The sequence below is a fragment of the Pelodiscus sinensis genome, chromosome 2 (assembly GCF_049634645.1).
Source record: "Pelodiscus sinensis isolate JC-2024 chromosome 2, ASM4963464v1, whole genome shotgun sequence".
In the NCBI taxonomy this organism is placed as follows: domain Eukaryota; kingdom Metazoa; phylum Chordata; order Testudines; family Trionychidae; genus Pelodiscus; species Pelodiscus sinensis.
Window position 1 is genome coordinate 85,468,976 of NC_134712.1, and position 17,735 is coordinate 85,486,710.

The 17,735-nt window shown below is 42.1% G+C and overlaps 1 protein-coding gene across 2 annotated transcripts in view; it reads left to right on the forward strand.

Annotated features, from left to right (window-relative positions):
- The window catches only part of RAB31 (RAB31, member RAS oncogene family), a 79,669-nt gene that overhangs the window by 55,776 nt on the left and 6,158 nt on the right, over positions 1 to 17,735 (forward strand). For both annotated transcript variants that reach the window (XM_025181869.2, XM_006117467.4), the window contains exons 4-6: positions 5,170 to 5,241; positions 7,009 to 7,115; positions 9,850 to 9,959. In XM_025181869.2, coding sequence (XP_025037654.1) covers positions 5,170 to 5,241; positions 7,009 to 7,115; positions 9,850 to 9,959 — 289 coding nt within the window. The remainder of the gene's footprint in view (positions 1 to 5,169; positions 5,242 to 7,008; positions 7,116 to 9,849; positions 9,960 to 17,735) is intronic.

Genomic DNA, 17,735 nt, shown 5'->3' on the forward strand with positions numbered 1-17,735 from the left:
TAGTCCATTTCAGATTTTAAATGAAATGTCTTCAGAGTAGCTTTCTCCCTTAAATCTTGGGAACCTGTAACAAAATATGCTCTTTCAATCACCTGACCTAATGTGAAACTTGATAAAATCACTAGGCAAGATTTTCAAAATTAGGCTTCTAAATCCAGTGCAAGACCTGATTTTCAAAAACACTGGGGGTATGTCTAGTTCGAACTAGGGGGGGTAATGTAGTCATTCGGAGTTGCAACTGAAGCCCGGGATTTGAATTTCCCGGGCTTCATTTGCATAAAGCCGTCCGGCGCCATTTTTAAATGCCGGCTAGTTCGGACCCCGTGCCGCGCGGCTACACGCGGCACAGACTAGCTAGTTCGGATTAGGCTTCCTAATCCGAACTAGCTGTACACCTCGTTCCATGAGGCGTACAGCTAGTTCAGATAGGAAGCCTAATCCGAACTAGCTAGTCCGTGCCGCGTGTAGCCGCGCGGCACGGGGTCCGAACTAGCCGGCATTTAAAAATGGCGCCGGCCGGCTTTATGCAAATGAAGCCCGGGAAATTCAAATCCCGGGCTTCAGTTGCAACTCCGAATGACTACATTACCCCCCCTAGTTCGAACTAGGAGGGTAGTGTAGACATACCCTGGAAGATTATACCACTTGTTTAAATGCATTTAGCACCCTAAACTTTAAGCTTGTTTATTTTTAAAGTTTGGGCTACTGTTTCTTTTCTTTAAATGACTTATGTCTAAAAAATATTAGTATAAAATAAGGAAGGAAACAAATATTGTCAGCTGGGAAAGTTAGCTCAGTTTTTACAATAGGAAATGACACAAGATACAGGGAACTGGAAAAATCAGACCTTGTCCTCTTATATGTTTTTAAAGCACTACATACATCTTTGTAGTTTATTAACTAGTGATGTTAGTGTTTAAACAATGAACCAATAAGCTGATGCTTATTGGTTACTTAAACGGTTAACTCACCTACTGGGACCCCACTGGCAACTTAAACTGTATGACAGAAGGGCCGGTGGCCGAGTGCCCGCGGTGGCGGGGCTGACTGCGATGGCAGGGCCAGCTGCCAGGACCCTGCCAGCTGCTGGGACCCTGTTGGCAACCAAAAGTATGCAGCGGCAAGGCCAGTTGCCAGGACCCCATTGCGGGCCAGCTGCAGTGGCAGGGTAAGCAACTGGGAACATGTGCCGACGGCCGGCTGAAGCAGTGAGGAAGGCTGCTGGGATCCCAGGATGGTGTCTGGTTGCTGGACCCAGGAGAGGGGCAGATCCCATGGGACTGGAGCCAGGGACGGATGCCGGGGTGGGGCAGTATGGCGGGCGGCTGCAGCATGTGCCAGGACTGGAGCCGAGGCTGCGGTGCTATTTTTAGTACTGCGGTCCCGACCCCAGAATCTGCCTTTGCCGCCCCATTCCCAGCTGCTCCCAGGGTTGGGCCACGTGGCGGACAGCTGCCCCGTGTGCCAAGACTTGAGCCAGGCTGCAGTCCAGCTGCTCCTGGGCTGGAGCTAGGGTACTGAAAATAGCACCGTGGCCTTGGCGTCAGCCCTGGCTCATGGGGCAGCCCCCGCCATGCTGCCCCGCCCCAGCACCAGGGGACTAGAGCCAGGGGACTAGCGGGGGGTTGAGGGATGATGATGTCAGTAATGCAGAAGGGAAGGGGCAATGGGAGAACTAAGGGGGAGGTGGGGGTGAGGAGAGGAAGGGGCTTGTGCTGAGGTGAGAGGAGGGGGCCAGGGCAGGAGAAGAAAGGGGAAGGCACCAAGGGGCAGGGTGCAGGAGAGACAAATGCCAGGGGCCAAGAGAAGACAATGAGGGGAAAGGGCAGAAGATATTTGTTAATAACTTGGGTGCCACAGTGACACACATCCGAACAAGTGCACATGAACTCAATACTGGTGCATACGACAAAACTGACTCTGTTCATGGATGGAAAATCTTAGAGGGAACACTGGTAGTGGTGACCATTCCGTCCCTAACCATGATTGGTTACATGGTTAATGTTGTTCTATATTTTTTACATCCCTGATATTAACCTTGCAGAATTTTCAGCCTGGCACAGATTGGTTTGTCTGCTCTTGACTATGATGAATGTTAATCCCGAAAAAATTAATGGTGTGTTATTTCCATGTAAAAAAAAATTACTCACCTAGGAGAATGAACAAGCCGAAATTCGCAAGATGATGCTGGACACGCAAATAATAAATTATTATGTAGCTGCAATGAGATTAAAAAAGACTGAACTTATTTTTCAAGTTAGATTATTTTAGTTATAGATAAGAATCCATCTTAGATGAATAAGCAAAAAAATTTCCTGCCTCTGTACTAGTATGAGGTTAAATTCTAAACCAGGTACTTTGTGATTAGTCTTGTAAACAAACAAAAGCAGTGGTGACACGTGGGGGTGCACATAGGTACACATGCAGCCCCGCATCCCTAGGGCAGAAGGGCCAGTGTTGGTATCACCAGTCCTCACAGCGACAGTCCTGCCACCCTTCACTCACTGGTTGTGGACAAGGAGCAGGCTGGGCAGCTTCTTGCCACGTGGGGGAGTGCTGGGGCGAGAGTGGGCAGGAGCAGGGAGGGGTGGGGCTAGTGCTGTCTCTCCTTCCCCTGCTATGTGTCACCAGTGATCATAAGTGCAGCTGTTTTTCAGCTGTTTAGTAAACTATTTTAATGCTTTCTTTAAAAAGAAGCTGTTCCTTGAAATTAAAGCTGCAATGAAAAGAAATTACATTTGAAAGAAATTATACTGCATCTCTATTTGGAAGATAATTATCTGTCAGTTAGTTACAATTTTATTATAAACTATACATTTTGATTTTTTATTTATACGAGAGTGACTTTGTAAATGTTTTATTCCTCTTTAGTCCCAGGGTTGAATGCTGTTGGCCATATCTAGAATTCATGCCTTTGTTGACTACCAGTAGAAGTCCTATACATCACTTAAATCTAAATTAAACCATAACTTAATTAAATTTAACATTCCTCAGGGCAGGGACACCAAAGAAGTCTTCCACAATAGTACTGAATTTTAGAAAGGGGAACTATACAAAAATGAGGACGCTAGATAAATGGAAATTTAAAAATATACTCATAAAAGTGAAATGCCTACAAGATGCATGGAAACTTTTTAAAAACACCATAATAAAAGGTCAAATTAAATATATACCCAAATTAACAAATATAGTAAAAGGATCCAAAAACTGCCACCATGCCTAGACAACAAAGTAAAAGGTGTTAGAGGCAAAAGGGTCTTTTTAAAATTGGAAGTTAAATTCTACTGAGGAAAATAGAAAGGAACAAACTCTGCCAAATCAAGTGTAAAAGTATGATTAGGCAGGCCAGAAAAGAATGTGAAGATTCAAAAATGAGCATAAAAAATGTTTTAAATGCATCAGAAGCAGGAAGTCTGCCAAACAGGCAATGGTGCTAAAAAGTATTCAAGGATGATCAAGGTGCTAAAGAAATATTCAAAGAAAATAAGGCCATTGTTTAGAAGCTAAATGAATTCTTTGTGTCAGTCTTCCCTACAGAGGTTGGGTGGAGATTCCCACACCTGAGCCATTCTCTTTAGGTGACAAATTTAATAAACTGTCCCAGATTAAGGTGTCAAAAGAGGTTTTGGAACAAACTGACACATTTAACAGTAATAAGTCGCCAAGACCAGATGGCATTCTCTCAAGAGTTCTGAAGAAATTCAAATATGAATTTGCAGACTACTAATTGTGGTATGTAACCTGTCATTTAAATCAACTTCTGTACCAGACGATTGGAGAATAGTAGCTAATGTGATACCAGATTTTAAAAAGGACTCCAGAAGAGGCAATCCTGGCAGTTACAGGCTGGGAAATTCATACCTTTGAGGGAGGTCAGCAAGCATGGAAAAAGGTGATCCAGTGGATATTGTATTTTGGACTTTCAGAAAGCCTTTAACAAGGTCCCTCATGATAGGCTCTTAAACAAAGTAAGCAGTTATGGGATGAGAGAAGGGCAAGAAATATTCAGTGTTGACAAATACAAAATAAGGCACTTTGGAAAACATAATTCTAACTCTACATACAAAATAAAAGGATCTAAATTAGCTGTCACCACACAAGAAAGATCTTGGAGTCTTTGTGGATAGTTCTCTGAAAACATCTGGTCTATTTGTAATAGAAGTCAAAAAAGCAAACAGTAATCATTTGGAAAGGGATAGATAATAAGAGAGAAAATATCATAGTACCATGGGACACACACACCTGGAATACTGGCTACAGTGTTGGTCACCCCTTCACAAAAAAGATATATTAGAATTGGAAAAGCTACAGAAAAGGGCAACAAAAATTACTAAAGGTGTGGATTAGCTTCCATAAGAGAAAAGATTAAGACGGGGATTTGCCATCTTGGAAAAGAGATGACTAAGAAGTAATATTATAGAGGACTATGAAATTGTGACTGGGCTGAGGAAAATGAATAAGACAGTGTGATTTACTACTTCCCATTATACAAGAATCGGGGGTCACCAAATAAAATTAATAGGCAGTAGGTTTAAAGTAAACAAAAGGAAGTACTTCATACAACAGATAATCAATCTGTAGAGCTTATTGGTGAGGATGTTATGCAGACCAAAAAAAAAAAAAAGAACTAGATAAGTTCCTGGAAAATACATACATCAGTGGCTGTAAGCCAAGATGGTCTGGAATGTAACCTCGTGCTCTGTGTGTCCCTAGCTTCTCATTGCCAGAAGCTGGGAGTAGACAAAAGGGATCACTTGATCATTGTTCTGTTAATTCCGAAGCTCCTGGCATTGATAACTGTTGGCAGGCAGGATACTGGGCTAGATGGACCTTTGGTTTGACCCAGTCTGCCCATTCTTATGTTCTTTAGTTTCTCCCCAAGCCTTTTTAGTGCAGATCACGTACCATGCTTCAAAAAACAAAAAAGCAAAAGAACCCAAAACACACCAAGAAAAATATGTAGAACTCAATGTGCTAATTGTATGAGTCCAACAGAATAAAGAACAGCCCTTTTTTTAGAAGTCCTACTGCAACGCAAATTAGGCGCACATTCAAGGAGCTCAGTCTCTTTCTGGTGAAAAAATATGATGCAATCATGGTATGTCTTTGTGACCTGGCAACATGTAAAAGCTTTAATTGATTTATGATGTTTTGTTGGTCTTTTAACAGTTTCATTCTTTGGCACCAATGTACTATCGGGGATCAGCAGCAGCTGTTATAGTATATGATATCACAAAACAGGTAAAGCCTTTCTGTTTGCAATTCCTGTAGTATACATAGTTTGCTTAATGACTTAATGTATTGGCAAAACTGTAGCAGAAGTGCCATTCCCTAAGTTCACTAGAGAAAACACTAGAGACTATACTTCAGGGGAAAATTCTGAATTTGCCTCTTTGAGATGAACAAGATGTCGTACTGGATTTTTCCTACTATTAAACAAATCAACTGGTTTACAAACTGGAAATTAATCTTTCAGAAATGTGGCTACAAGCTTGCATTTGCAGTTTGAGAGTTGAACTCTTCTGGAGTTGGTTTACTTTGAAACAATGCAATGAAATAATCTTTGGCTCAACATTATTATTTGAAATGGAAGTATACTGTCAGCTGAAAAAGTAGCCCCATTCCCTTGTCATCCAGCTGGTGATCTTTGCCCTACCCTCATTGAACTTGCTACTATTAAAATTCAAAGAATAAAGTTTTAATTTTAAAAGAAATCCCAGGGGATGATGTTGTTATAGACGAAGCATTAGTAGATGAATGGCTGCAACATTTTGCTTATCTGTTTCTTCTCTCTTGCCAACTGAATTATTTACTTTTACAAATAAAAGTCTGGCTCAGTTTACCATTGCATTAGTGTAATGACCCGTTGTTCATCGCTGCATACCAGGACGTAAGTTTTTATTTTTAACTGAAATGACTCATAGTTGGTCAGAAAGTCTGTAGACCTTGTGAAGGTGGAACTTAGTCCTGTCATCCTTATTCAGAATGCCTGTGCAGCAACTTTCATTCTCTGAAAGTTTAATATTTAAGTATAGCATAGCTTTGTGGGATGTACATTATATCCCACATACAAGGCCACACTTTCCTCAGAGTTACCTTACCACTCCCATTGATTTCAGCAGAAGCGGCACATGTATTTCTGAGGAGAAAATTTGACTTGATGGACTATTGGTAACATCAATTATGCCTGGGGATCACTGTCACTTGAGTACAATGCACTTTGGTCAATTTCATATTCATAGGATTTTAACAATAGAAATTTTCATTATTTCAGCTATTTAAATCTGAAATTCAGTGTTGTAATTGTAGGGACGTTGACCCCAAAAGGAATTGGAAGGGAGTTGCCAGGTTACTGTATGGGGGTTGCAGGCAGTGGCACTGTCTTCACAGGTAGGCAGCTGGAGAGTGGGGACTGCTGACAGGGAGCCCAGCTCTGAAGGCAGAGCTACCAGCAGCAGCTGCACAGAACTAAGGATGACATGGTATGGTATTGCCACTGTTATTTCAGAGCTGGACCCGCAGTAAGCAACCACTAATCTTTGGCAAGCTAGCTCAGAAGGAATCAGCATGGTGGCATGGGTAGAAGTAAGGGTGGCATGGTTTGGTATTACCATCCTTACTTCTGCACTGCTGCTGGCAGAGTGCTGACTTTAGAGCTGGGTGCCTAGCCACCATCTGCCACTCTCTGGCTTCCCAGCTCTGAAGGCAGTGCAGAAATAAGGGAGGCAATACCGTAAAATAACCTTGTAACCCTCCTGGGACTTTCTTTTGGATCAGGACCCCCAATTTGAGATACTCTGGTCTCCCCTGTGAAATTGATATAGCACAGGGTAAAAGTTCACAAACGACCAGATTTCACAGGAGGAGATTACATTTCACAGTCTGTTATGCATTTCACATGAGGGTTTTCTGTGTGTCCTTCCTGTAATTTCAGAAAAATGACTGCCAAATCAGGGAGCTTCTGATAGCTGTTTTTTTCTTCTTCTTTTGCTTGTTTGTTTGGTTTAGGATTCTTTCCATACTTTGAAGAAATGGGTAAAAGAATTAAAAGAACATGGTCCTGAAAACATTGTCATGGCCATTGCTGGCAACAAATGTGATCTTTCTGATCTCAGGTAATGCATCTATTGGATATTAAAATGCTATTGGTATGCACTGCTTTCCTTCTTCACATAACCATGTTTATATTGTCATCTGTAGTGCTAATCGTGGTGCAGTCCCCCACTGAGATCACTACCTTTGATTTCCATCATTTAGAGTCAGGCCTGAACTACAGCAGCATCCCAGCCTCTGAACTCTTTTTTTTTTTTTTTTTTTGCTGCACTTCCACTGGTTTAACCAGAATTGCAGAATGGCAGATGCAGTTTCTGTGCATGCTGCAGGCTTTGGGCTAGTTGAATCGATGACACCTGATACCTTTTGTTTTTTCATTTGTGTTAAGAGGTGTGGAATATATTGCAGTTGGCACATTACACAGATTGGCACCATATGGGACTTTTAATTCCATTGTACTGTATGTAACTAGTTCCAGTTACCGCATGCATAGCTCAAAAGTGCCTGATTAACGTGTGAGTGCTAGAGATGCTGATTTAATCAAATGAAGAGTTAATGGCAGATGCAGGAGGATAGCCTTATTGCATAAAGTACAGCTGCAAGAACATAAGGGCTCTCACAAGCCTTAAATAACAGATTTGTCGCCTAGGTGTTAGAAGAAAGAATCTCCTTAGAGTCTGACTTGATTCCTCTACAGAAGAGTCAAGATCTCGCTAGTTATGGCCCATCTTACCTCGTGTTTGGGATTGTGTGTACTCTTGTAGCCATGGGAAATATGTTGTTATATGACAAATAACCCTTTGGGGTGATCAATGTGCTTTTTGTTATTTGAGAGATGAATTGTGTTGAGTGCGTTGTCTTCAGCAGTATGAGCCCAAGGTCTTTGATCTTTTAGGTTATTTTTGGTCATTTAGGATATTTTCATCTTAGATCCTCAAGGACTCTCTCCGTGCCCATGATATTTCACATTTATTCCTCTGCCCCTTAAAGTCATGACATTGGCTTTGATTCAGCAAAGCATGTGATCAGGTGCTTTGTTGACTGAAGACATTTCTGAGGACAGTAGCCCTGTAAATAGGCTTTCAGTATCACTCTAGAACCTGCTAGAGGAATTATTGAACAGAACAGTAAAGTACTCGTTCTCCCCAGGGCCTCCTGAATAGGGCTCCCACTGTCTTGTGGCCTGGGAGTGAAGGACACAGCTTGTGTATTGGCTTGGTGCCTTACATGGCAGTTCACTATGCTTCTGTTAAGACATCAAGGCTGGCTGAGTCCCATAAAATTCAATAGATGGCTTCCAACTTACTAGTATGAATAGTAGAAAGCAGAAAGGCTTTCCATAGGGGGAAGAAATAAAGTTTTGTTTTTTAATTTAGCATACTAATACTAAGCGGAGTTTGTGGTCTTTTCTGGTTGCCCTTGGGTCTCATTTAAATATATTGCTTTAATGCTCTCAACAGTAACTTTACTTGATTAATTAAAGAATCCAAAATTTTGTGATTCAGTTAGAAAGCACAATCACATAGTGCAGATGGGGTGACCTATTATGTTAAAATATAACATACAATGTTTTAGTGACATGAATTTGCTTAGCTGTGCCATGCATGTGGCAATGAACTATTAACTGCTTGCCCTCAGGAGGGAAGTTTTATGGTGATGATTCTCCGTACACTTGTGCAATGCCCATTTGCCTCTTTAATGGCCATATAGGCTAATATTTGCACAAAATACCATACTCTGCTAATACTTTCTGCTGATGTTCAGAATTATGAGAGAGGTCTTCAGACACTTTTCTTACAGTCAGTAATTTTTTTCCACTCACTTTGCATGTTCCTAAACTACTTTGCTGGTGTTATAATAAGAGGACTTTTGTGGATACCTCGACAGCAAGATATATTTTATACATGACATGGTCATTGTTCTAGCAGAAATCTGTTTGAACATGTAATATATATAGTGTGTGTGTTCTTTGGTGTTTTTATCTTAAGGTTTACTTAACTGGAAATGGCGTTAGGTAAAATTTATGTATCAATCTATCACATTAACGCCACCGAATAGAAAATACAAATACTTGTGTACAAGGGGATTTAAAAATATAATGTAACTAATGTGGGCATACATGAGCAACCTGCTATTTCTACATGACTTTTGGCAGCTCTGTTTATGTATATGGAATTTTTACCAGCTACTTTGCCAGATATGTTCTGCTAGACTCTAGACTGGCAGCCATTGGTATGGCAAATGTGAATAGAGGCAAAAGAAGACAGACCAAACAAAGTTCCTCTAGTCTTGATTAATCGGTTTCCATTACCACAGAAACTGCTCCGAGGAGAAATAACCGGGGGACAACAGAGGAACAGATTTGACTTCTAGTAAAAGGCTAATATAGTTTCCTTTGGTACTTCCAACAATGATCACATTTTCCACTAGTGTTGGTGGTTTGTTTTGTTTCTTTTTACAGCTCTCTAATATATAGGTGTCTGGCTAGACTCAAGACACCCAAAAGACATGTGGTTAGTCTTGATGGGCTTTGACAGCTTGGGTCTGCTCATAGTAAATTACATGGCTAAATTCACATGAACTTCAATGAAAGGAGGACTAGGACTCTTACCTTATTTATAATTTGAGAAGCAAGGAATGTCAGCACCAGAGGAAGATCCAAATTTATGTAATTGAAACTAGGAACAATGTGACTTGAGATGTCTTTCAGACTGATATAGATACATTATTTTATATTATATATATATATTTTATAAATACACAGTAATTTGTTTGCTTATAAAAACTTTTTTTAAGGGAGGTACCTATGAAGGATGCCAAAGAATATGCAGAATCTATAGGTGCAATTGTTGTTGAAACCAGTGCAAAGAATGCTATTAACATAGAGGAACTCTTTCAAGGAATTAGTAAGTACATTTATCATTTTCTTGGGGAAATTGCTTGGAATCCTTTTGAAAACGATTTTCAATAGTGCATTCAAGTATTTCTTTCTTCATGAAGACAAAAATCTGAGATAGTAGTGTGTCCACTGCTTATGATCAGGATAAGTAGGAAACAGTCACTTTTGGTGTACTCTAGCACAAGTTTTCTCCCCATGATTTTTAAAGGGGAAAAAAAAGAACATTGCTAGCAAAGAAAGGGGAATGCCGCTATCCATTTTTAATTCCAACAATTCCAGCGTCACTAGCCATGGAATAAAAATAGGATATAAAGTATATTCCACCCCACTTTTTCTTCTCTATTGCTTTATGACCAGTCTTTTTCTTTCCTCACAAATTCAGTAAAGGATAAATAGGTGTGTGAAATGTTTCTTTGCTCCTACCAAATCACACCATTCTGTGCATATTACCTGAGAAGCTACTGATCAATCATTTCTCTTGAACGGGATGCGTCTGAAAATGTGAATTGATGAGATGAGATTACAGAACTTGTAATTCTTCTTGTTTGGAGACTGGTTTATTCCTTTGATAGGTAATGTTACAACAGGTAGCAATCAAAGCACCCTAATAATGACTATATTTGATGTGGAAAATTACTTAAATTGAAATTAGTATTCACTAGTATCTAAGCATATACTTTAAATATATTATAAAAGCTTTTGGACACATAGAAAGTTTGTTTCAGTGGGCATATTTGTGATCTTACTAGAACTCAGAATAAAGGATAAAGTTTGTAAGTGTGTAGTATTTGGATGTGGAATCGATAGCACATAGATATGCAAACAAAACAAAAGATGCTAAATTGCCATACATAAATAGGATGCCAAAACAGATGGATAAAACATATTGTCATGGACTACAAGCCTCAAACCCAATCTGCAGAGTTCATGGGCGCAACTATGCTACAACTCTCTACCTGCCAGCCAGATGATAAAGGCTTACCTGTGACCAATGGAGCCTAACCCCATTGTGCAGCTCTGTCCCTGAAGTCCAACTGGTGGAGGCCCAGCGTTGACTGACTGGCTCCCTGGGCCTACTTAAACCAGAAGCAGGAACAGGAAGCTGTTTGAACAACTGGGTTCCACCCAGTTCTTGTGTCTTGATTTACTGGCATCTGACTTATGGTTCTTCGTGTCCACATTGGCTCCTGCCTTTGGCTGTTTGGTACCCTGGCCTGACTCTGATTGCTGATTTGTGGTTCTGATCTCCAGTTTGCCTCCTGCCTCAGACTGCTCTGTATTTTTCCCTAGGCAACTCCTGTCCCATCACTATGGGTTTTGTCTTGAATTACTCTGTGGGGTAGTTATTTTAAAATAGCGACACTGGAGCATCCACACTAATGCTATTTTGAAATTAGCATTATTCCCCGAGGAAACCAGGAGTACAAATTTCAAAATAGGTGGCCTGTTATTTTGAAATAATGGGCTTGGTACTATGGATGCTCCACTTATAAATTCAACCTAAGAGGGTTTATTTCAAAATAACACCCTAGGGTAGACTAGGGCCCAGTTTGGTAGTTCAGGAGTAGAAGTCAGATTTTGGAGTAGGCTCTGGAATGTCAATCTGGACAGCCTCAACCTAATTCAAGCACCCCGAGAGCATAACACAGTTGAGTTGATGCCCCTCTTTTGCTGAACTGAAGAACTACACATCAGAAACCTGAGTACATCAACATTCCTGCTCCTGAACAACCTTTGTTTGCCTCCGTTTTTCATGCACTAGGCCATGCCCATTGGCAAGAGATTGAAGATCTCAAGATTCATGCATATATGTCTAGAAATGTATGTTTATAAAACAGCCTGATTGTATAAAATAAAAAACGAAATACAGCTGTTTCTGTGAAGGCTTTTTGCATCTGTACTCCACATATAAACAATCTGCTAAACATTAGAAAGATAAATTAAATATTCCAAGAATTAAAAATACAAAATCTAGTTTTAAAGTAGAGCACTTAGAAATGACAGTGATGTGAGCTGTAGAAAACCTAAAGTTGATCGGATCACTCTAGAAGCATACAAAAGTTCCAGAGTTTTCTATGTCCAACCTCAGAATTATTGGACAAATGCATGTACATTTCATGTTCTCTGTGAATCTGTTCATTTCATCCGCACTCCTAAACCATTATCTATTTGCTGCTAGGCAACTGGTTACATCCTGATAGCATGTGTACTTCTCTAAAAAATTTGGAGAGGAGTCTGGGTCTGTGATCTGGACAGATATTTTTGTTTAAGTTAAGGATCATAATAAATTCCATCTCTTCATATGGTGTATTGTGAACAGAAATTACCAAGCAAGGCAACCCTGCTTTGATGGTAATTAGTTATTTTTAAAAACTGTTTTGGTGAATGTATTTCTCCATGAGACTAGTATTACTAGAGTGATAGCACAGAATATATATAGTTCTCTTAACATTATCTGTAGAACATCTATAACACAGATGGCATCAATTTAGTGTTCTTAATCCATTTAATGTGCTTCCCTTCCTCCCCACCCCCATCCCAAACAGATGAGAGAGTAGTTTATTCTGTAAACCAATTCAGTTCTTGAATTCTGTTGATCTTGCTTGGGTATGCCAGCTAGGTCCAGTTAGGGTTTTGTGATGTGAACACTAGTCTGTTATTAAGAAGTGAACTGGGTCCACCAAATACCTTTCATATAGTTAAAACTTGTAGTCACCACAGACGTGGATTTGAAGCTAAGGCTCATCTTTCCTATACTAATCATCTGGATCTTTTTACCAGTTCTATAAAACATTCTTTATATGTTACTGACTCTGCTATGAGATTACCAATTAAAGAGTCCCAAAATAGACAGTCTCATGAATCAAAGTATCTTATTTGCTCCCTAAAGTCAGCCAAACAGATTTCAGATGCTAATCATATTTTCTAGCTTGTCTACTTTGTAATGGAGAGACGTTTTCTTAAATTAATACTTGCTCCATACCGTGAATACGAGAAGAGACTGACCTCAATTTATTGCTCATACTGTGAGACTGATTCTTTCTCATTACATGGAATTTTTCACTAGTATAACTCAATTGGCTTCAAGGTTGTTACTCCCAATAATGCAGAATTAGATCCTAGGAGTCCCTTGAGCAGAGACAAGTTTATTGATAATATTAAGAATATTAAGTTCAACAATTTCATCTTGATTTAGCAAAACCTGAGCAGCAATGATGATGGGAAAACTTGCATACAAAAAAAAAAATCAAATCAAAACCACAAGACTGAAAAGGAGTGTGAAACTTTGTTGCCTTTTATTGAATTAACAAAACAATAACAACATACATTCTCCATAAAGTTACTCTACTTACTACACTTTAATTTATAATAGCACCAGTTACAGCATGTGTGGAAAAATTCTTTTTTATATAATTGTAAGTTGTTGTATTTTATATTGGCATGTAAAATGAATAATAAAATAAAAAGCAATTCACATCTTGGAGTATTGTGTTATAGTCTAAACTGGACAAAATAATTTGGTGAAACCTGAAACTTTTTTCTTCACTGGCTTCTTAATAGGCATGATTGATTAGAATACTCGCAGTTTTAAACTCATTTGTACAGGCAGTCCCCGACTTACGCGGCTCCGACTTATGGCGGATCCGCACTTACGAATGGGGCTTTTCTCGCCCCGGAGCTCGCGGGCGGCGGGACCGCCCAGAGCGCAGCGGTCCCGCCACCGCGTCCTCCAGGGCGAGAAAAGCTGCTCCGGGTCTCCCTGGTGTGCTGGGGGGGACTCCCCAGCACAGCAGGGAGACCCGAGCAAAGCCGCACAGGCGGCAGGACCCTGCTGCCCGTGCGGCTTTGCTCCTTTGCCCCGGAGCAAAGCCGCATATACGGCGGGGTCCCCCGCCTCTGCGGCTTTGCTCCTGTCTCCCTGCTGTGCTGGGGGGGAGTTCCCCCCAGCACAACAGGGAGACCCGAGCAAAGCCGCAGAGGTGGCGGGACCCCGCTGCCCGTGCGGCTTTGCTCCTTTGCCCCGGAGCTAAGCCGCACAGGCAAAGGAGCAAAGCCGGGGCAAAGGAGCTAAGCCGGGGCAAAGGAGCAAAGCCGCACGGTCAGCGGGGTCCCGCCGCCTGTGCGGCTTTGCTCGGGTCTCCCTGCTGTGCTGGGGGGAACTCCCCCCCACCAGACCAGGCTTTTGTTGCGGGATGCCTGGGGTAGAGCAGCTGGGGTGCTGCCGGGTTGGTCCTGCAGGGACCTACCCGGCAGTGCCCCAGCTGTTCTGTCCCAGGAGTCCAGATTCAGCTGCTGTTGAAACTGATCAGCGGCTGATTCCAGGAAGCTGGGGGCAGAGCAACTCTGCCTAGGGCTTCCTGTAGTCAGCCGCTGATCAGTTTCAGCAGCGGCTGAATCTGGAGCCAGTTCCGACTTACATACAAATTCAACGTAAGAACAAACCTATAGTCCCTATGTTGTACGTAACCCAGGGACTGCCTGTACTATGAAGCTCAGGATGTAAACAGATAGAATCAACATAATAAAATGTTTACAGTGGATTTCTGAAATGGGGTCTATACTAACTTGCACATTTACACTCTCCTCTTCAAACTTGCTGTTCAAAGATTTAAAACTTGAGAAAATATTTCCTTAATGGTATGTTATGGGAATTAAGTTTACACGTTCCAACATTCTTAACTGCATTAGGCTTCCAGAAAAAAAAGTGGCAGGACTCCAGTTCAACTGGGAACAAATTCAAATACTTTAGAAACATAATTAACTCAGTGCAGTAGTTTTTCCTCCATGTTTCCAAAATGTCATTAATACACTCTTGAGAAGTCTTTTCAGATAGGAAGCTTGTCTTGCTTTTTATAACACATGATGTGCCATCCTCAGGCCTTGTCTATGTTACTAAGGTTAATTTTTTAGCACCTAATTTTGTAAAGTTGAAGGTGCATGTTCCTGCCGTGCACAAGAGTTTGAACTAGTGTGTTCCCAGAGTGGTAGCTATCATTGATTTTGACAGTGATGCACTGTGGATAACTGGATAATTTAGGAATGTTAAATATAGGTTAATTAACTAACTGATTAGTCGATGGATTTTTCCATTGACTAGTTGATAAGTGGGGGAGCCGCAGCAGGGTTAGCTCCTTGTCCCGGAGCTAACCCCGTATGACTCTGCCTTTTAAATGGCTGGTGCACAGTAGTGGGGACCCAGCATGAGCCAGGCCAACTTATTCTGAGCTCACATCGGGTCCCCCCTGCTGTGCTTTTAGCCTTTTAAATTTATTAAGAGTGGATGGGGTACCCCCCGTTGCACTTCTGACTTTTAAATGTATTAAGAGCTGGCAAGAAGGTCTTAATACATTTAAAGAGCAGAGTTGCAGCATCTGGGACTGGGCATGAGCCAGGAATCAGCTGATTCCCAGCTTGCACCTGGTCCCCGCTATTCCCTTGCCCCTTGCAGAGATGATGCTGGGGGGAACTGGCTTTTAAGCCGTCTCCCCCCAGCACCGGCTCCTGCTCCTCCCAAGGCGGGGGGAGCAACTACAACTACAAGGGTCTAGTTGACTATCTGATAAGCTTTTGCTTATCGGATAGTCGACTAGTAGCTTACATCCCTACCACAATTCCTGCCACTCCCGTGCATTCTGGGTTAGGCTCCTGGTGCCAGATGGGACCAAAACAGTGCAGCAGGTAGTGCCGAGTACATGTCGTCAGTATCCCATAATGCACTCATCTACTCCCCCCTTTGTCCCTGCTTGAAAGCAATGGAAAACAATCTTCTTGTACCTTTTTTCCCCTGGTTTTTCATGCACACACCATAGCAGGGCAATCCTGGACCCTGTTCAGCAGCAAAGTACTCTGGCAGCCATTGCAAACATCTCATGCCTTATGCTGCAGTATACTAGAACCTATCCAGGGCCCGCCAGAGCTGGGAAGAATATGAGGCAGCCATGAACAGACACTTGTATGAAACACTTGAGTTGAGCAATTGGCAAATGTAGATTGCATTCGATCCTCTTGACACAGTAGAATGTCAGTTCTGGTGCTGTGAGACAAGCAGGGATTGGTGGGACTGCACTATTATGCAACTATGGGGCATCAGCAGTGGCTGCAAAACTTTTGACTATGTAAGGCCACTACCATGGAATTTTAGGAATCGTTTTCTCCCACTCTGAAGCACAGCAATATCAGAATGAGACCCACTCTGCCAGTAGGGAAGCAAGTGGAAATAGTCCTGTGGAAGCTTGCAATGCCAAACTGCTACCGGTCAGTTGGTAATCAATTCAGAGGGATGAAATCAACAGTGGAGGCCAGTATGATCCAAGTAGCCAAAGTAGTCAATAGCCTTCTGCTGTGAAAGGTAGTGACACTGGAAAATGTGGAGGACATAGTGGAGGACTTTGCTGTGATGGGGTTCCCTAACTATGGTGGGGTGATAGATGGAACGCACATCTCTATTTTGGCACCCAACTACCTTGTCAGAGTATATAAACTGCCAGGGGTACTTCTTGATGGTGCAGCAAGCAATGGTGGATCACAAGACCATTTCATTGTCATCAGCATGGGATGGCTGGTAAAAGTGCATGATGCACTCATCTTTAGGAACTCCTGCCTCTTCAGAAAGATGCACGATGGAACTTTCTTCCCAAACCAGAAAATTACAATCAGAGGTGTTGAAATGCCAGTAATGATCCTTGGAGACCCAGCCTACCCCTTGCTCTGTGGTTCACAAAGTCGTATGCAGGCAGGTTGGACCACAGCAAGTAGCAGTTCAACTACAGGCTGAGCAAGTGAAGAATGGAGGAAGTGCTTTTGGATGTTTAAAAGGACGGTTTTGCAGGCTACTGACTAGTTCAGACCTCAGAGAAAGCAACATTCCCAGTGTTGTGGCAGCCTCTGCATGTTCAGAGCTTTGGAGGAGGGGGGACAGAAGGGAAAAAGGTGTATTACAATCCCCGAGTTCAACCATCACACAGGTGACAGCCTTTTGTTTTGGAACACATCCCTGAAGGTTGAGTGCGCAGCTGCTCTTGACTCCCCGCTTCCCTCTGCATTCTAGGGTACCTGGAAGAGAAGGTTATGGAACTTGATGAAGAAGAAATGTGGGTCAGCATGGGCCAGAGGGGATCTCTAGATTGGATGGCTCTCCTGTGAGTCTACCAGGCACGTCATCAGCTTTGCCATGATCTTCAAAACGTTCTCCTGCACGCTCCCCTCTCCTCATGCTCCACTTAAATCTGCTGCCGCAGCCTTCTCCTCCACTCATTTAATTGAGTCCTGTCCAAGTGGGTGGACTGCATTTGCTCATTGAATGTGTCATCCCGATTACATTTTCCCCTTCGTGTCTGTGCTAGCCAAAAAGCTGGAGGAGCATGCAAAAGGCTCACTGTTGAACCCGCTTTAATGAAAAAAAAAGTGAAGGACAGACTCTATAAGAGGGACATTGTGGAATGTAGAGCCTAATCTCTTAGCATAAAAAGAAGGTCTGCCTAAAACAACAGGAATGCATTATGTTCAAGGACAAAGTTATACTTTTAAGCACCTACGATACAGTAGGTGCACCACAGAGATCTTAAGGGAGCAGCTGGACTCGGTTTGGTAGCAAGCCTCATAAGGGACAGGTCAGGGCTCACTCTTTTGCTTCTGTTTTGAAAGCATGTGCAACACAATACTTGCAGATAGTAACTCCCACAGCTAGGCAAGCATCTGTGTTGCAAAGGGGGGAGGCACAGTCGTGTGGCAGCAAGGCAGGGCAGGGGTGCCGGTGGTGACTGTGTGTTCAGCACTTTCCATT